General features: G+C 44.0%; 1 protein-coding gene across 1 annotated transcript in view; it reads left to right on the plus strand.

The window, feature by feature from the left end:
* The first annotated feature begins 5,659 nt into the window (after window positions 1–5,659).
* The window catches only part of LOC126874652 (acetylcholinesterase-like), a 153,981-nt gene continuing 138,593 nt past the window's right edge, over window positions 5,660–21,047 (plus strand). The window contains exon 1 of the mRNA XM_050636953.1: window positions 5,660–7,345. Coding sequence (XP_050492910.1) covers window positions 6,226–7,345 — 1,120 coding nt within the window. The 5' untranslated portion in view covers window positions 5,660–6,225. The remainder of the gene's footprint in view (window positions 7,346–21,047) is intronic.

A 21,047-nucleotide genomic window follows, 5' to 3' on the forward strand; every position in this document is an offset into this window, starting at 1 on the left:
CGTTCGACGTGTATACACGTCAATCCGTAGGTTTACCTCGGTGCGGTTGACGCGTATACTCGTCGTTTGAAATAAAAAATTACCATTTACTATAAAAGCTGAAAACTTTAGTGGCAAGTAATGTAAATGACATTTGGTGGTATGTTTCCTTTATACTTCCACCGAATCTGTCACGTATTTTATAAAAAAAAATTTGATTATTTGATTATTCTCTTTGCCGCGTATATCGGCTATTCCCCGAATTGTTTTGTGTTTTATACCACGTATAATTTTGTAAAGTTTTATACCAGCTACACCGTCAAAAGCAAATCCACTTGGAAGATGTGCCATCTGCTGAAAAAATACAGTCACGTCATTGCTGCTGGATCTGCAAAGTGCCACTTTGTACGATATCCTGCATCGAGAAATACCGCACTGAAATCAACCGAATTTCTTAAATTTGTTTTCTTTGATTTTTCTCCTTTATGGATTTTATTATTTCGTTAATTTTTTATCGAATAGAAATTTGCTTCACATTTTTCGTGAAGTTTAGAATAGGAGTATCTGCCCTGCGTTCGACGTATATACTCGTCGTTGCTCGATTCTAACTGCGCACCCTGTAAGGGATTTTTGAAACTAAATTCCGCAGTTAACCGGTTAAAATGCTACGACACAAGAAAAAGAGAATATATCGTAATATTATGTTCGACGCAGAACAGTCATAGCTGGAAAGCTACTGTTCTTTTGGCTGTTGCCATTTTTTTATTGGATGACCCAGAGGAAAGAAAGTCAGCGCTCCTGACTAAACGATGAGGTTCATACTTGAAAAATTCATACTTGAAATGTTCTTGTGGACATGTGACGGTAAACTGATCTGAAAATCGCTGCCGAATCGATGCGCAGGTGTAACGTCGTGAAAGTATATTTTCTCGTGGTACGGATTCCACGTCAGAACAATGAGCAGCTTTGATGGAGGAAAGAAGCGCGACGAGATTTGGGTGACTCAAGACCCTAGATTTACGCAGAGTCTGCGGCTTAATCCTCTTAGCTCTTCACGCTGGCGAAATATTTTCCAGTGTTTCTCGCTCTTGTTGCCTCTAGGTGGCTTCATCCTTAATGGCTTTCGTCTCCTCCTTAATTAGCCATTTAGACTCCAGCTCCGCATTCTTCTGCATGAAATATCTACCGAGTTTTTAGAGGGCGAGAGTGTGTCACCTCTGGCACATCCCGTCTCGGGACGTTAGATTCGCAGAGCGAGCTTGGTCTTTGATATACAACTTCATAGATACCTGTCCACACCGATCAACGATTTAAGAGCAGCGACGCGCAAGGAAACTTGGATTCTTTAATCAATGACACCTAGTTGCAACGTCGTTGGCAAGGTATCACGTTCGTAAACTAGTTTCCGTCATAGTCGATAGAAGTTTACTTTCCATTTTGTATCATCCGCACGTATTTTCTGTTACCTTCATCTTTCCCAACTTTGCCCAATTCCCAAACTTTGACCCTTTTTGCATATTATTCGCGAACCCTGTTCGGCTGTAGTTTCGAGTCAACATGGCGAAATAGAATGGACGTTAGTTCTGGTTTTAACAAGATTTCCCTGCACCGTGTTATTTTCTTCGTTGCTTCCTCTTTGCACGTCCCTTCGGATATTTTCTTTCCGACTTTTGGAATACTCGCCAATTGCAGTGTACGCACGCCGAGTATCGTTATAATTCCGTCCCACGGATCACGATTTCGATTTAAGTGTTCAGCTACAGGTGCCGGGAAATTTGAGGGATGATCGTTGAAGCTGAAATAAGGCGAAAGTCAAGAATAAAGGAATTGCATTTTCGGCGTTGTCTTTTAGTTATTGACAATTAAAAATCGGACGAAATACCCCTGCACGCGAGCAAACCTCCTTACACGAAGGAAAGGAGGTTAGCCTGAGCAACGGGGCGCACAGTGACCCTCAAACCGAACGACACATGGGCTGCAGCTTGCGTCGTACGAGTCGTAGAGAGGAAGATCGTGATATTCAGAGACGTAAACTACATTTTGCAAGCGAAGTATCACGCATAATTTGTTAACACTCTGTATGCGGCACATTGTTGCAACAAATAAATACCTGCTATGACGACGTTATAAAACGCTATAAAACGCTGTATGTCAAATACTGTAAATCACTGTTCTGAGTATTCTGGAGGATTAGACTGTTGCTTGGCGCGCAGGAATCGCAAGGTAGCGTGCAAACTTCACTCGAATGCTGCGTCGCGCCGTCAAATATTTGCGTTGGATGGAAAATCCGCGTAAGCAGGTTTCCATTCGATACGGTCGTCTCCCGTTGCTGTAAAAGTCTTTCTGCGATAAGCTAACCGAAAATTGTAATTTTCAGGCCTGTGAAGCATTTCTGTCTTTGCTTTCGTCAAACGATGTTCCCCCGTGCAGAACCCAAAGAGTGACATCGCTATTATTATCCGGCTGGCGAGCTCGAATTGCGGTGTTTCAGCCGTTGGTCCATTGCGGAGCGCAAACAGGCAGACCACGAAGAGTAGAGAGAGAGAGAGAGCGAGAGGAGAGGAAGAGGATAGCATAATAAACAACGGATTCCGATTCCCAGGTCCAGAGACGCGAGCTGGGATTCTATCTGGTCGTTGGGACGAAGGAATTAACTCGGCCAGGCCTCTGCAAAGAAGCCTTTTAGGGAGGCGTACCGCGATTAGGACAAAAGAGTTGCGCTGGAAAATGGAGAACTTGAAAATGGATAACGACGGCGTAATTGCGCCGCTTCATTAGGAAGCTTCTTTCTTCCTTTGCCGGTTGTACAGGATTGTCCGCCATGCTGTCGTTGGGCGGATTTCTTTCTCGAAGGATACTTGCATGTTTTTGCACCGGCTAATGGAACAACCTGAAACAGGATCGGGATCAATTGTACGAGCCCTTTTTGTCGGCTGATCGATTCGAGCCAGGCTTTTGTAAGCATCGGAGGTGGGAGCACAGATGATCCTTTTCATTATTCCCTGAAAGACCTCTCTTAATTTAGTAGCACAATCGTAAGAATTATAGTTAGTGGAGCGCGCGTTTCTGCGCGTATTCTTATGCCTTTCAGAACGTAATTAAAGAAATCCTGGCAGAAAATTGCTTTATTGCCAAGCACCGTGAAAAGCCTTATGCCTTGCACGCTTTATACATCGTCTCGCATTGTGCGAATTTCGTGCCGATCAAACTGACTAAATTTTTATCTTACGGGAGATTACGCGAGCGGATCTTGGAGCGTGTAGGTTACACGTACTTGAGTTAGCAACCTAAACTCGTTGGAATTTGTATAATCGTAGGAATTGTAATTATTAATCGAATTAATTGACACTGTTTTACATGGCTGACCGGATCTTGAGACTATCGAGGCCACATGTACCTAGGTCAGGAGCGAGCGATTTCTGTTACTATTTTCTAAGAAATTCCCTTGGATCTAACGCTATAATTCAATGCAACGAATTGTTAATATTCCAATTAACGTAACTAAAATCGTTATACAGGGATAGATGACGAGATCTCCAGGGATTCGTAGAACTTTCATGGAGTATGGTACTTCAAGGATGGTCGCAAGAAGGAACAGAGATATTGTCTGGCTCATAGGGGAGTCGGAGCCCCATCCATCGACAGTAGATCGCGATTGCAATCGTGGATGCGTCGTTACGTATGCAGCCTGCGTCCGGATCGGTCTTCCTACTAATAACATCACGCATTCCGGCTGTCTTTGCATCCCACGCCTCGACTTAGCTGCGGAGTAAAGCGCGAATGCCGTCTCCTGTCGTCACGTAACGCTTTCGCACCAGAAAGCTGTTCCTCCACAGGAAGTTGAAAAGCCTTGGCTGATTGTGACGCGCGATGTAAACGTTTCACTGAACTTTACGGTGGCTCGTCAGACCATTCGTCGACATCTTTTACCAACATATTACTCGCTTTGTACGAAACGTCTTGAAATTTCATTTTATATTCCGTCCCAGTTATGGTTTCATCGTAAGATATTTGGTACAGGTATATTAATTTGCAGAGATCAGGAAAAGGTATTTCAACTATCCACTGTGTTCTTAAGTCTCGGTATTCAGTAGCTTTTTATACGCCAGTGGTGACCATTCGTACGGTATACCGATTTTTCATTAAATGTAAGTTTGCGTAATTGCAAACATCTTGCGACGTTTACGTACATTTTCAGATTGCATCGAAACTTTCCCGATTTAATCTCGCGACAGTCGCGTTTCATTAGAGCGTTATTGAAATATGAAAATGTTTCCTGCGACACGCGCAACCTGCACGTGAAACTTTAATACGGCAAGTGTAGGGATACTCGCGCGAGTCACTGTACGTCACTGAACGTTCGAACGAGAATCCAACGCGTGCAAGGTGCGCTTGGATGTCATGAAAGAACGCATCCTGGAGATATTGGCGGCGACGATTAAAAATCCTGCAGTTTTATATCCTTTGTCTTTTCCATTTCTCGAATTTCATTCGGATCCTCTTAGAAACCAGCGTGTTTCTGTCCGATGTTATCTGTATACTAATGCTGGAATTATTTTAACAGGATCTTTCTGTTTGATGGGTCTGACGAGGGTGGTTTCTTCGAGCTGTTTCCCTCGAGGGCGGCGCAGGATGAAGGACGGAATTAAGGCGACCATATTGCGACGAAATAGAATCGTTTCGGTTGCCTACACGAAGGGTGGAAACTAGGGTCGGAGATAGGACACCTTGTTCCGGCTTTTTACGTCGCTTTTCGGGCAATCGCGGAAGAGAAACTTTGCCGGCAATTAATTTCTTCTATTTTCTTTTCTTTTTTTCTCTAAATGCTTCAAAAGTATGTAGAACGCGTTGAAAGGTACTCGGCGAAACTGAAGATTTACCGCTTTCGTCTCTAGCGGTTCCGGTGAATTATTGCGAGGATTCTTTATCGGTGTATTACGTTCGCGAGAAGAGAAATAATTTAAGAACGCTTGGAACGTTTTGGGAAACGTTTGCAAGTCCCTGGTCTGCGTCGGCCCTGTCACATTCGTCGTCTGCTGAATTTTAATTCACCCGTAGCGGAGCAGGAACACCGAAGAAGATGCCGAAGCGAGAGCCGCCTGATTTTACTTTCTTTTATTTCCACCGCGAAATTCCTATTTTCGGATATCGTTCGTTAACGGACCGCGTCGAGTCGACCCGATCGAAGGGATGCGATTTCTTCGGATTGCTGGCTGATTATGGGACGGAAGAACGAGATTGAAACTACGAGGGCGTGTAGATAGACAAACGAACAAGGACAGCGTTCAAGGATCGACCTGCCTATGCATGCACCTAGCGATGGGTATAACGCCGAAGCAAGTCGCCACGGGCCATCGTGCACAATCCTCTTCGATCTCCGCGAAAATCATAAAATCATCGAGGTTTTTTAAGACCTCGGTGCAATCCTGGAGATAGCGTAGGAAAAGATTCGACCGAGAAGTTGTTGAAGTTCGTTAGAAGACGTAGGCGCGTCGAAGGGGACTGAGATGTTTGAAGGATGAAATTGCCGGAGAAGTTACCGGGAAGAGAATCGAATGGCCATCGCTATGTACGGGAGCGAGGCGTGCGCCAACACTCCACCACCACCACATCCACCAGTGCCACCACCACGATCGCGTCCGCCACCACTACCAGCCAACGGCGCACCTCGACTCTGTGCCACCTCTACTGCCTCCATCAGTCGACCCCGTGCAACGCGGCTCGCCGGCCGCCGCGCGAAAATTTACCCTCTGCCCGCCTCGATCTGCGCGCGATCCCTTTGTTTGTCTTTCCGCGACGCAGTCGTGTGTCCTTGGCGACTCGCGCCATCACGGCCAGCCATACAACAGGGTTCCTGCTTCAGCAGAGTGTGATCGACGACGGTAGTAGCCGCGTAGAGCGTGTTTCGTTGCCACTTGTAGGAGGAGCGCGACCAGAAGAAGAGACATTTGGTCCGGGACTGGAAAAAAGGTGAAAAAAAGAAAGAAAGAAAAAAAAGAAAAAGGTGATATCGAACGCGCGTGCGTGTGCAAGTTGATCGGTGCGTATGCTTGGAAAGGTCACGGTGAATTAGACAGGCACAGAGGTAGCGCGAGATACGGGGAGACGGCGTGGTTAGAGAGTGGAGGCGAACGGAGAGGATTCCGCGCAAAAGCCGGCTCCACGGCCGGTCCCCCACTCGCTAACTTGTTGAGTCTCTCTCGGCAGGTGTGCTCCACGAAACTCTCTGCAGCGGAGCCAACCACGATGACGAACCTCGCGTTCCTGCTTCTTCTTCTCTGCTCAAGTTCCGTCAGGGCGAACGTGTCCGCGCAGAGGAACAACGTGCACAACGATCTCAAGGTGGTGGAGACCACCAGCGGCCTGGTTCGCGGATTCTCCCGTACGATACTGGACAAGGAGGTTCACATATTCTATGGAATCCCCTTCGCCAAGCCTCCGATAGGGCCGCTCCGATTCAGAAAGCCGCTACCCATAGAACCTTGGCACGGAATCCTGAACGCCACTGTGCTACCCAACAGCTGCTACCAGGAGAGGTACGAGTACTTCCCTGGCTTTCCAGGGGAGGAAATGTGGAATCCCAACACCAACATCTCCGAGGATTGTCTGTACTTGAACATCTGGGTGCCGCAGAAGTTTCGACTGAGACACAAGGGCTCGGAGCCGCCGAACAACGGGGACAAGAACGGCCTGCCCCTTCTGGTCTGGATCTATGGAGGTGGTTTCATGAGCGGCACCGCTACCCTGGACGTGTACGACGCGGACATCATGGCAGTCACCAGCAACGCCATCATCGCCTCCATGCAGTACAGAGTTGGCGCTTTTGGGTTTCTCTATTTGAACAAACATTTCACCAACAGTGAAGAGGCTCCTGGCAATATGGGTCTGTGGGATCAGGCTCTGGCGCTCAGATGGCTCAGGGACAACGCGGCGGCCTTCGGAGGCGATCCTGACCTCATCACCATCTTTGGCGAGTCCGCCGGAGGCAGCTCCGTGTCTCTGCACCTAATCTCTCCGGTGACTCGCGGTCTGGTCCGCCGAGGAATCCTCCAGAGTGGCACTTTGAACGCTCCATGGAGTTACATGACCGGGGAGAAAGCGAACGAAGTGGCCAGGATACTGGTCGACGACTGTGGCTGCAACTCCACCATGCTTCAGGAGAATCCTGCCAGGGTGATGGCCTGCATGAGGTCCGTGGACGCCAAGACCATCTCTGTCCAGCAATGGAACAGCTACTGGGGCATCCTAGGCTTCCCATCGGCGCCCACCATCGACGGAATCTTCCTACCTAAAGATCCTCTGGATCTTCTCAGGGAGGCCGATTTCAAGGACACGGAGATTCTCATCGGGAACAACAAGAACGAGGGTAAGTCGATCTTCGTCAGTTAACGTACCGGTGTCGCGTATCAGCGAAACCGGTTGTTTGGTGCGCCGCTGCAGAGGTGATCAGAGGACGATACACTGGAACAAGCTCGAATCGATAGAGTAACGCTGTTCGCAGAGATTTTTTTTCGTGTGGAAACGTCAGTTGGACAGGTTTGAAACGTTCGTTACGTAAAATACCGTTGAGCCGGACCGACCAGCCGCGTCGGCTGGGAACAATGGTTCCGGTGTATTGTCGTTGGATAATGCGGATAGCTATTCGTTATTGGCTCGTGATCCGCCTTTCTGTTTAATGAAAAGCTGCGTCGCGCGATGCAGCCTCGAGAAATTATTTCGCAATCTTTAAACGCGACCCACTCTACCTAATTAACCTTCCGCGATTTAAATGCCTCTGGGACCTCGGCTCGATAGGTTCCCTCGCTTGGTCGAGATCGACCGAGTCTTTTAGCCGCATTCAGAAATCTATGCGGCAAACTTTATGGTTGTTGGTGATCGGTGCCGTCAGAAGACGAGCTCTAGCGACTTTCAACTTCTTTAAATCGCGTCCGACCAACAAACGGAACCTGTTGACGGTGCTTGCGCGATTGCCTCGTCGTTACATGGTGCCGATTTGATCGCGGCTCGGTTCGAGTTAGATCCTAGAATCTGTACAGGCGAAAAGTACAGGCCGAGAGACTCGTCGATTGCTGGCCCGAGGAACAGTTCGTTAATGGCAGTTTTTCGCTGCAACGAGTCGAGGTAATTAAGTAACTCTTCTGCTCGTTTTGTCTTCGTCGTGTCCCTGCTTTAAATCGAACGCTTCTTTTCTCGTCTTTTTCTCGCCCGCGAGAGAAGTTGAGCGCGGCAGCGCTCGATGATTGCTCGCCGGATCATAAATCACACCGTTATTCGCGACGATTTCAAGCTGCTCTCGGAATATTTGATCCTGCAGCCGTGAGGGACGGGAAACCTGTTAGCATGGCGAGTTTCAATTGGAAGAAGAAAGAGAGAAAAAAAGAAGAAGAATCATACGGTCGCCTAAGATTGCGAGAAAAAAAGCTTCTTCGACGTTAAATGATTTAATCGAGTTGATCGAGCGCTCCGTTTCCACGGGGATGAAAGGGGCAAAGTCTGATAAATTGTATCCTGTCCTTGAAGTCTTAGCCGTAAAATGATGAATCAGACTTATCTAGCTCGCTCTTCGGCGCTTCTTTAAAACGATTCGTTAGTTCGATTCTTCGGATTTCGGTCTTTGTAACGTTCACCAGCATGGCGATCGTGCTCCACGTCGATTGCTACGTAGGTGCTGAGTTCTTGCCGCACACGGTGAGAAAAAGTGCGGAGAAATCGAGCTTGCGGTAATTGGAAACGCGTAGCTTGCAGCTATAATTAGCTGGATCACATAAAATATCGTCCCCGAAATCAGTGTAACCTGTTTTCTCCTTTCGAAGGTAAAACTCGAAAGCAGAATTGAAATTCAAACAAATTTACCACGAAGATCGATAAATATTTACGAGACATATTAACGAACAAGTGGCGATTTTTAATATAATACTTAGACAAACGGACTTTTTAAAAACCTGTCTACACAGTGGTGATATACAGCGCCTCTTAGTTTCACGAGCCTGTTGCTGTGATCGTTGTTCGTTAACGATAATAATAACTGTTGAGGTTATTAGATATACAAACAGAGAAACGCGTGGATAAGTCGTAAAATAGAAAATATATTTTAATACAGAAGTGCAAGTACAAGTAGGAATATAATTTGAGCTGGTCCAGATCCACACGCCACCAGTGTTACCCTATAACTGAAAACCACGAAGCCATCGTCGCCTGTCTATGGTTTACCTTCGTCCCAGTCTATCGTCTATACGCTGTCGATGGCTTCAGTGCCTGAGAAAGCTAAAAAGACCAGATGTAAAGTTTTCTTAGAGGTGGTGACCACTTCAACAATAACAACAAATATCCTTAGCATGGAAGATAACGATAGTCGATAAACACTTGTACCGAGCTATGGAACCGACTAGCACGGTGCAATTTTATTCAACGTGGTCGATAAATGATTTTCTGGTATAGGCAACGAGACAGTCCGTACATGCGATAGAAAAGACCTGGATAAGCTGATGGAAGTGATAGTCTTGGCGATAGATTATCGGCGAAATAGAGCCGAATTCATTTCACGTAGTCGAGAACCGGTGTGACGCATCACGATATACGCGTACCTGCATCAGCAATTTCACCCATTCAGAGTCTCGCTCGATATGATATCTTGCGCCTGACACCTGTGCAAATTCACGTTGCAACTGACAATTGAGTGTCGCTCTAATGCCGAACCGCTTAACGGTATCTTGGTGAACGGATTGAACGTGGCAATTTCACGACTGTGCCCTTCGGGCGCGCACATTTATCTCCGCCAGGAATATGTAGATATCCTAATTCAAATAACAATTCACCTGACACTTTGAACAGCTAACGCTTTCGCCTAACGGAACGCAGCGTCTTAAATCTAAAATCATCTGACTCAGGCCAAACACGCTAACTCCTAGACGTGACATCAGATTGTAGGTGTAGCTTAGACTCAAGGACTCAGCTCGGACCAGGTAAATAGGGCCCAGCTTTCCCATCCAATTTAATGTCATACTTTGACCTAACACGCTAACTCTATCCTAACATGCCAGCCCCGAATCTTAATTCGCTAGTTTCAATTTAACACGTAAGGTCCTGCCTTAAGGTAATTTAACATGTAGGAGTTGTAAAGACTCGGCTCCTACCGTAGCGTAAATTCCAATCGAGCCTCGATATTCTGATTTCGATCTAACGCAGATCGACTTGATTATAGGCGTTGTAAGCAGGTCTTAATCTTGTAGCTCAGACCTGATAACCTAACTTGATCCTAACGTCGCGGCTCGAATCTGAGTCAGCCTAACCCTTAGCCTAATTCTAGCTTACGTCAAGTTGAACCGGGCTACTAATCAAGACCCGGCCGTGCAGGGAAATTAGCGTGAGCGATCGTCGTACCTGTAACGCAACCAAAGTGTGGTGTATTTTCAAAATTCAATTTCCACGATCTAAATAATATTTTAACAGGCGAATGTGGCAAGTGTTAGTTAGCGGTGATTAGATTAGACCGTGGATTTTTATGGGTCCGTGAGATAATAATACGAGAAACTATAGACGATATAGCAGAAGTTCCACTTCTTTATTTTACCTGGCAAATACGCAAGAAAAATTATTTTATTAATTTCATCAAAATTAAAATATTGCAGAAAATATATAACTCTGTTTGTCTGTCCGCACAGATTATCGTCTTTTATTTTACATTTTTCTTTTTACATTAGCCGACTTGTCGTGTCGATGGATATAGAAATAAATAAATAAATTTGCCAGTCTGTTCGCCTGTCAGTAACCCAGAGATCAACGACTGGACATTGAAGAACTTGACGTGCAACCCGTTTCAGTGCTGTTTTGAAAATTGTACGAATATGAAAAAATAGAATATTCCTCCGTCAGAATATTCCATGCCTGAGAAAAGTACATTGGACGAACCAAAGAAGAACAAGATCCCATCGACTTTGTACAATCTACAGGGTGTATCACTTTAACCTTGGTCGAAGAAACGAGTTTGGGGTCCGTTGGCCGAGGGAACTGGCGCGCCAGCGAATACAAACAACGGGACAGAGCCGAGGGTTGAACTTCGGGTGAACAGAAAATTGAAAATGGGATTTGTTTAATTAATCTTCCGCCATCCGGGAAATTAAGGGGACAGCGGGGTGTTTCACGGTGCGACGAAGTTACGATGGAACATGGCGTGTTTTCATGGCGAGTGCAATTCTGTTTGGCGGCGCGCAACTTGCGCCAACTTTGCAAAATCTAGCGAGCCGGATTCAAATTCTTCGCGCACCCTATCCTTCCGCCCTCGTTTCCTGCTTCTTAACTAACTTTCCCGCGACATCGTCAGAATTTTAATGGGACACGGAATACCGTGTATCCGTTGAAACATTTCCCTTTTCCTCTCTTTTTCTCTCGTCCGATCTCTTACGAGGGAATTTTTTCCCCCGTGTATTCTTCCTCCGATACATTCGAACGGGATGAATGGACGTTGGCTTTTTCCCTTTTTCTTTGCACCAGCGAATGATTTGTTGGAATTAGCGAACGAGCGGCAAGGTAGACGGATAATTCAGCGCGACAGGAGGCGAGGGATTTATTCGAAATCGTCGCGTTGGAAATTCGGCAAGGGTGAGAAGCGAAAGTGACTCACCCTTGACCCGGCGCGTCCGCGAGCGCCGTAGTTTCCAGCGTTTCGCAATCTACATAAATAAAAAACGGGGGAAAAATGGAGAGAGGGGAGACAGAGTAGTCGTTTTTTCGGTTCTCTTCTCGTTCCGGAAAAAACTGGCAGTTCCTGTCGTTGCCACCTCTATTTACATTTTATTCCGTATGCGGAGCGACCATAGAGTTCGCTGTTTAAAAAATCTCCCTGTTTTTTTTTATTTTTTCATTTCTCTATTTTTTTCGTTTTGGTTGCGTAGTCCCACCAAAAAAAAAAAAAAAGAAACAAAAGCGAAACGAAAAATAAAACGATAGATGCGAACGTTTCGACGAATTGGATCGACTCGTTTCTAGGTATCCGAGGGCGGGAAATAACGATGGAGTTCTTGATGGAAGTTCCTTGGAAATGAAACGACGTGTTGCGTTAACGAGATCAAACGACGCTCCGTTCCGCAGTCGATAATTACATCAACGAGCTGTAGGATTATAATACGAGCGTAAATTCGTATACCGCTGCTATTAACCGAATAATGCATCGCCCTTTGCCTGGCATTAACCGAAACGAAATTATGAGGAAAGTGCCATACGAAGTAATTAGAGGCGACTGGCCGATCATTATGTCCCGTGTCACTGTTTCTATCCTCATTAGCTAGCCATCCAACGATATATCCATTCACGCCCCAAAACATCCGAGCGGTGGCTCGATTTTATTCACAAAATTGTCGCCCATGCATCTCCGTACAGATGTGCAGAAATGTACGATCGATCGTGAAGATAAAAGACAGTGTCGTGTACTTTCAAATTAGTCGAGTCCTATTTTATTAGCCGAATTGTAATTTAGTGGACACCGTATACACCAGAAAGTTACGTATTTTGAAAATTAGACGAGTTCCATTTTATTCATCGAATTGTAGTTTATGGGACACCGTATACACGTCCAGAAATTTACAACCGATTGTAAAGATAAAAGACAGTGTCGTATACTTTGAAAATTAGTCTAGTCCCATTTTATTAATCGAATTGTAGTTTATGGGACACCGTATACACGCCCAGAAATTTACAAGCGATTCTAAAGATAAAAGACAGTGTCGTGTACTTTGAAAATTAGTCGAGTCCCATTTTATTCATCAAATTGTAGTTTATGGGACACCGTATACACGTCCAGAAATTTACAAGCGATTGTTTGTAAAGACAAGAGACAGTGTCATGGATTGAACATGTAACGTATTTTGAAAATTAGACGAGTCCCATTTTATTAACCGAATTGTAGCTTATGGGACACCGTATACACGTCCAGAAATTTACAAGCGTTTGATTGTAAAGATAAGAGACAGTGTCGTGAATCGTATACGTTACCTTACTTGGAAATTATATTACGTTACAGCAGAATGATAAAATTATAAAAAGTATAGGACAGCAGTTTTTCCTTTGTACATATGGAGGTTCATTCTTATGGGTTTTCTAATATCGATGTTATATGGTGTCTACAAGTATCGTAGTATGATACAATGGAAAATGGGAACGATCAGTCGTATTTAAAGATGTAAATCTCCTAAATATAGGTGAACTTTTAGAAAATACCAAAGGTTACATAATTTTGTTGCAGCCAGAAACGTAACGTTTCGTTGAGACGTTGTCGACTTCAAGAGAAACTAACGAATCCTTATTTTTATTTCAAGCGATAATACTCGCGAATTTATTAACTGGTTAAAAGGACGAAAGGTATTTCCACCCGCGGTCTTCGTTAAACGCAGTTAAATCGCGCGAGAACGAGGAATTTCGTTGACGTCGGAGAAAAGGTTGACTCGTACTACTGCGACGTCCGCGTTGTACCAGACTTGTGCTGTCGCCTTTATCGTTGAGTCTTCAGTGACACAGCAGCGAACGTACCGCGCAGGATGTCTCGGCCATTCGACGATTAAGTCGCCTGCGATGATTCCATGAATATTCACGATGAAAATTCCGATTTTCTCGTTTGACGTTTCGCAAACCGTATTCTCAAGGTCCACCGTGAAATTCCTTTCCTTCTCGCTTTCCTTTCTATCTCTTTGATCGTAGCACGGAATGGCGATTGGAATAAAAGATTCAGACGATAAATCGGCCAAATGTCTCGAAACACATCTGGAAAATACATGCTGCGAAGGAAACGCTTGCAAAAATCGTGATTGGGTGAGGTTTTCGAGTGACGTTTCTATCGGGTCGCGAATTAAAATTCAAACAAGCGAATCTCGATCCGATATCGAAACGTCAAAGCTCCGGCGGTGCACGTTTGTTTAAACGTTATTCACCGTGGCAGAGCCGTGGCGATCAAATTTTTATCGCTTCCCAATGATTGATAGATATCTCGCGGTTCATTGAAAAACTTCGCGTTTCATCGATACCAGTTAAACAATGACGACGTTTCATTTATTTCTTTTTCCACGTAATTTTTCGTTGCCTTTATCAATATTTCTAGTAGGTCGACCTTGTCTTTTTTTTTTTTATTGGAAAATCGTACCTCTTCGAACTTGTTCGTTTTATCCCCTCCCTTCCTCTCTTTTTCCCTCTGCCTTTCCTTTCCCTCTTTTTTTTTTATTCAATTTTATTTATCGCGAGGGAAAACAGTAATTTACAAGTCGAGCTATAAATCCAGAGGATCTGGCGACTCGAAGCGCGATATTACAACCGGGCTGTATTAGTCCGAATGTGGTTAAACGGATTTCGAATAATGGGAACTATCCCGCCGAGAGACACGGCAATGGTGGGATTTATCGCGGTAAAAAATTTATCACCGTCCCGCGAAACTTGCCTTAATTTAAGGCGCCTCCTTAATCGCAGATTATTTAATCGCCGTGGCGCGAATTAATTGAACCGTATGTCTCGGCCGATTCCCGGAGGGGCCACATTGCACGTTCGTTTTCCCGGGTTAATTTAGTGCCGCGTAATGAGTCAAAAAGCCAGACGTAGCGCGACGTAAAATTTGTCAAACCGGAGCATTAACCACGATCTAACGAAAATTTAATTTCCAGCAAGTTCCTAGCGTTTAATTTCTCCCTCCGTAATTTACCGTTGATCAACGGGACTAAACAAATAAAAAATAAAACCGATCAAACTGACTCTGATACTTGAACGCCGATCTTGGCCAAACCTAATTCGAACTTAACGCAAACCTAATCTAAACTTGGCTTAAACTTAACCCGAACGCGATTCAAATCTGTCTGAAACCTACCACGCAAGAATCGTTTGGTATTCGTTTTCTCGGCATAATTTACCAGCAACTTTGGGTAAATGTAACCCGAAGTTGACGCGAACTCGTCTCGGCCCAAACCCAAGAGAAAACGTATATTTCATATTCAATTTTCCGAGATAATTTATTACCTCGTTACGAGGTGGAAAAGTCAAATGTACGTGGAAACGAAATTCCTCGATCCGAAGCAGAACATAACGCGAGCTAGCGTAAGTCTGACGCCCACTTAAAAATCATATAAACGATCTTAAATCAGTCTGTTTTTCTTTTTTTTTTTCCCCAGTGCTATATTTTTTATCCACCTCTTTTCCAACCAACGAAATCAGGGAATCAATCGCGAGACTATTAGGGGACAATTTAGACCCGTAGAAATGTAAAGTTCACAGTCGTTAAGCCAACGATTGGCACGCTATGACGTGGTGCCACGACAGGGCAAATTTTTATTAAGATCCGCGTCTCATTAACGTGGTAACAACGGGGGCGGTACGTCACGCGAACGCTCGTCAAATTAAAAGCTTGCTGTCGCCTGATGTCGGTATCAGGCCGTTCCCTGGACGAATCGAGAGGAATTCCGCGATCGTTGAATGTCGAAAGTCGTTGTCCATGTCAGAGCCTCGACGTTGTTATACGTTGGCTTGCAAAACTATTCTTGCACTTACCAGAGGACATTTTTATGCGCTTATATTGCGCCCAATATAAAACATTTCGTTCGACGTTGTTGGTACCGCGACGAGATACGATTGCCGAGATCACATTGGGAAAATTTTAATCTCAGTTGAAAATACGCGAGTAACGCGAGAGGTCGAATCAATACTTTCGATCTGTTAACAACATCGGAACGCGTACAATACGCGTAACATACGATACTCCTTTGTAACACAAAGTTCTTTCAACTATTAGGATATTTCTTTAACCTTTTTCCGACCCAGGTGAATAAAAATTAACACGTGTTGTGTTATGATATTTACGAAATTCGTCTAATCTGAAATCCTCTAATAGAGAGGTGTAAAAAATTACAGGTTTATTTGGAGAAAATTCAAGGTGATGAAAAAGCAAGAGTTGACAAAAAGTTTGCCATAATCGTGTTCAAGATCTCTTGAAACCGTGCTATACCTGATAAAGGCTTTTTTGATCGAACTGCTGATAACAGAGTAATCTCTACCGATCAGAATTCGTGACTCACCCTGTGTATGAACGCTGCACATTTATATTTCCTAGAAAATGAATACACGATACGACTTAGTCATCTTGAGCGTGTAACAAGCGCGAAGGACGCTCTCACTGAATACAGAGACTTTAATTAATATTATGAAGATCGTCTGTTGAAATACTTTCGTGATCTCTGCAAGATGTATACTTGCGTTTTAAGTATCCCATAACGTTTGTATACGTCTGCAGAATTGTTGAAAATTTTACCGACTTAATAATGATAGTCGCGTCATTACGGTAGCTTCGAAATTTCAAAGTGATTCGTATAACACACATAACACGTTCATGAAGGACGTCGACAGGTACGTTTGCACAGCCGCTGTAGATTAACGTCGTTAGAACGGTGGAAATGATACAGGCGTTTTTGTCAGTCAACGCTGTAATTACGCTGGACAAATTGCCAGTTGGATATGCTGGCAATTACGCAAGAAAACGACGAAGAAATCATCTTGCTTCTTAAAATTTTACAAGACGCGATCAATCATCCGTTTGTAATTTTTTACCAACGATAATCGACGTTTCTATTTCATTTCGTGTTAAAGACCGCTAATCTTAGCTCGTAGCTTGTGATTTTCCTGCTATTTAACTTTGATCTAAAGGCTCGAGGCTCGACTGATTTTCTTTCTCCTATTTCTTTGCAGGGAAATTAACACGTTAAGGGGGCAGAAACACGTGCCTTATCGCGTATCGAACACTTTCCATCCGGTTGTTCCGCTTTAAGGCACAGACAGCCGAAAGGCACCGTGCCACGAAGCTAGCTACTTGAGATATGGTTCGTCAAAGGGTTAAGGTCACCTGGCAGGGTAGGCCTGTGTTAACCCTCGGTCGTTCCGGATCCTCCATTATGCAGTTTCTTTTATCCGACTTGCACTGGGCGACCTTTCCGGGCCAGGGGCTTCGATGAATCTTTCAGGCCTCAGGCTACCAATTTCCCTTGTTTAATTCAGTTGGTTCTTAAAACGTGTATTTATATTTCAATGGGGCGGCTGAATACAGTTTAATAAAATAACGTTAGCGTTGCTGCGGTCACAGCCATTCGTCATGCGGGTAAATTGACTTTTTAATTCACTCGGAGTTACTCGAATATTTGGTATTAATTTCGCCCGAATTATGAATCTTTATGTACGTAATAATGCGGAAAATAAATGAATGGCGGTGGAGCGCGTTGGGTGTTGGATTCCCACTGGAACCACCCAGGTTCGAATCCCATTTCCACTGTTTCATTTTTTCCAAATAATCTCCGTCTGAAAATGGTCTTTCCCACCTTCTAAAAAATTAATTTCCAAGTTTTCTCACGGGGGAAAATCGAAGGTGGAGAAAAAAAGAAGGGAAGTGGGATCCAATGGAGTGAGAAGACGTTCAGAAAGAAGAAAAGAAATAGACCGACCACCCTTGTAGATCCAATTCGGGGTTAGGAAAACCGGGAAAAGTTCACTGGAATCCCGGGCTTTATATCGGTTTTCACTGCGGTTTTAATTAATATCATTTCCACTAATTAGCCTTCGTGTGACGTCGCAGAATTCTCTCGTGCATATCCTGTAGCCAGTTTTCCGACTAATCATCGGGTTTCTAACGGGCCCATCGGATGATTAAACAGATCGGGAAAGAATCCTTGGAAAAAGTGCATTCCGCTAATTAATCCGGCCACTTATTAATTACCTGCTTGACCGAGTCTTTCAAAGGCTCTGTTCTATAATTCCATATCTTTGAGGAAGCTATTTCCTCTCGTGGTACTAGGCAATTACGTTGTACCTTAACCCATTAAAGGCCAACGTTTTACCTTAACGCAACGTTTCACCTGCGATTCTTTCCGACCAATATACACGACTGATCTCTTTAACGTGTTATTATATTACAAAACAATTCACTTGACATGTTCTTAGTCATTTAACGTGTTTAATTCTCCTCGATCGATACACACGACTGGCTTCTCAACGGAGGGTCTGCTTGACATTTTTGTAGTCGTTATTTATTCCACCATTTGCATAGAATTTTACGAAGTATTTTTACTACTTTGATAACCAATCGTTCTTAAGCCATGAAAATTCATACCGGCTCTTTGATTCGCGCTGCGGACTTTTACGAGCCATTTGTCGTTCCGATAAATTTCTAACAAATCGTAGTCTGCCAGTCAAACGATATATAAGTCGCTTCATTCGCGTTCGTCAATAACTCGGACGAAAACGCGAGTTGCACTCGTTATTTCGCCGCACGGCTCTTAACGCGCTAATATCTCGGTGTACAGGTGAGATATTTGGAAAATTCTCGCCGCGTTTCGTCGCTGTGTGTCTGATCGATGCTCCACTTTGTTCCTTAACGTTCAACTTCTGTCCAGAGTAATGTGATTAACCAACGCGACGTAATTACACGGGAATAACAGTTTTCGCGGCAGTGAGCGCTTATGAATGATGCAGGAAGGTAATTAGGCGGCTCGAAGGGAGTTTCCGTGGGAAGGTAGGCTTCATTAATTATTCCACTCTTAATACTTTCTACAGCCACCGCATACGCCGACTTTTTATGCGCCATAGAAAAATTTCTCCGCGTTCCGTTCTAACGACTCGTGTCATCGACACCGAGAAATTGGGTCGAGTTTTCCGATTCGAGAATTTCCTTGGCTATCCGAGTTCGAGCACACAACTTTTTTCCACCTATACTTTTCAGACTACGTACTTTAAGAAAATGCAAAAATATCGTAGCTCTTTGCGGCGGCGGCGGATGAAGAAGAGAAGACGTGGAACGAAATGCAGCGATTTTACGAGGTAGAAAGTCTAACGAACAGCGGGTGTTTGAGCTTATGAGCGACGCATCGGATAATTGGAAGCGCCATAAAGAAATCCGCGGGAAAGGCACTTCGTTAATTACCTTTTTCCCCCGTTTTCATCCTCTTTGAAACCGGCTACACCTGTTTTTCCCACCACCAGGCCTCGTATCACTCGCAACGCGAATGTAATCTTCTCTCGCGTCGGTTTCTCGCTTCGATCCTTTAATCTGATATCGACAACCAGGCCAGCTGCCGCGATTTCTCCGCTCTCGTGTACACTACCCGGATTAAAACGCCGACAAACTCGGGAAACACGCTTGGAGAACATCCTTGAAAAATCCACCAGTCTTTGTATTTTTATTAATCGCGCTACTGTTCCATCGTCTTTGGAAAATTGCAGTTCTATTCATTTTCTTAACAAAATACACTTACAGAAATATGTAAACGTCGATGGCTCGTTGCACGTTTTACTATATTTATTTGCTTATGGTTTTAAACAACAGTTTACAAAATTCTATGCTGCTTTCTAAATAAATAAATAAATACTCTTTCATTGCATTTGTCTTTCTCAATGCTGTTGCAAAATTGATCGGAAATTGTGAATCGATTATTTTTAAGAGCTAGAAATGACAAGAGTGGATAGTCCTCTGAAAATGTACAACTAAACGCAGTAAACAGAAATATTATTTTTGAGAAATTTACGAGGTAGATATAAATGTGATTTTTGTACAGTGGAAGGAAATAGCTGAAAACAGGTGAAAACTGAAATTTTACGAAACGTGGACATTCGGTGTTCGCGCGGTGAGCCATCGTCCGCAAGATTTTACGCCGCGCTGCAGAAACGAACAAAAGTCGACAAAATCCTCTGATCGTGAATTAATCTTTGACGCGAAGAAATACGAGAAAAATGGCACAAAAACGCGCGTTGCAAGAGCCGAAATGTCGAATATCGAAAGTATCGTTACAATGTTAAAAAATGGTACAAAAATGTGTGGCTTAGGGTAGGGTACTCGTTGAAAATAAAAGGAACAGGAAGTTTGCGAATTCGAAGAAGCGGAATTCGGGACTCAAGATGCGATAACGCCGGCAAATTCGATCTGTCACGTAACGGTGTTCGCGTTTCCTCGAATCCTTGGCTTGTAACGCGATGATCGGGCGTTTAGAGCGAAAAAATCAGCGCGACACGAGCGGGCGTAATTACGCTCCGATTTCCACCAAGCGTTCGTGCATTTGATTTTTCCCCGAGTACGGGGACCTGGTCGTTGCGACACGGCACGCGATTTCAGAACATCACGAGTCTCCTGTAAAACGTTACGTGACAATTTACTAGCTCGCTTAAGTTTAATTGCGGATTTACGGCAGTTCTTTTTCCTGAGAACGAGCCGCCTGTGTTTCGCCAACTTTTACTCGAGTTTCGATAACGATATTCCTCGGTAATTAATTGATAATTGTTGACTCGGTAATAAAGAGTCATTAAAGGGTTTATCTTAAAAACGCGAGCGTTTCCTAGTCCTTTTCTTCTTTTCTCTCTCTTTTTACCAAGTTTAGCGTCCCATTCCGAAGAGCAACTTTGCGAGTTTGCACACGAGCCTGCGTGGTTAATTGATAATCGCTAACTTGATAATAACGAGATATTAACGAGGTTTCCCAGAAAATTCGAATGTTTTTAAATTTCTTTCTTGTCCTCTTTTTATCAGATTTCATGTTCTATTCTAAAAAGCAACTTTGCAAGCTCCCACTAGAGTTTCGATAACGATATTCCTCCGTGATTAATTGATAATCGCTAACCTGATAATAACGGGTCATTAACGAGTTTTTGCTAAAAATTCGGACGTTCTTAAATTTCTTTCTTGTCCTCGTTTTATTAGTTTTCACGTCCCACTCTGAAAAGCGTCATCGTCAGACTCCACTCGTGTCGAGTTTCGATAACAATATTTCTGCGTGGTTAATTGATAATCGCTAACTTGATACTAACGAAATATTAACGAAGCTTCCTAGAAAATTCGAACGTTCTCAGATTTCTTTTCTTGCTCTCTTTTTATCAGTCTTCACGTCCCATTCTGAAAAACATCATCGCGAGCTTCCACTCGAGTTTCGATAACGATATTCCTGCCTGGTTAATTGATAATCGCTAACTTGATACTAACGAGACATCAATGAATTTTTCCTAAAAATTCGAGCGTTCTCAGATTTCTTTTCTTGTTCTCTTTTTATCAGTTTTCACGTCCCACTCTGAAAAAC

The sequence above is a fragment of the Bombus huntii genome, chromosome 16 (assembly GCF_024542735.1).
Source record: "Bombus huntii isolate Logan2020A chromosome 16, iyBomHunt1.1, whole genome shotgun sequence".
Taxonomy (NCBI): Eukaryota; Metazoa; Arthropoda; class Insecta; order Hymenoptera; family Apidae; genus Bombus; species Bombus huntii.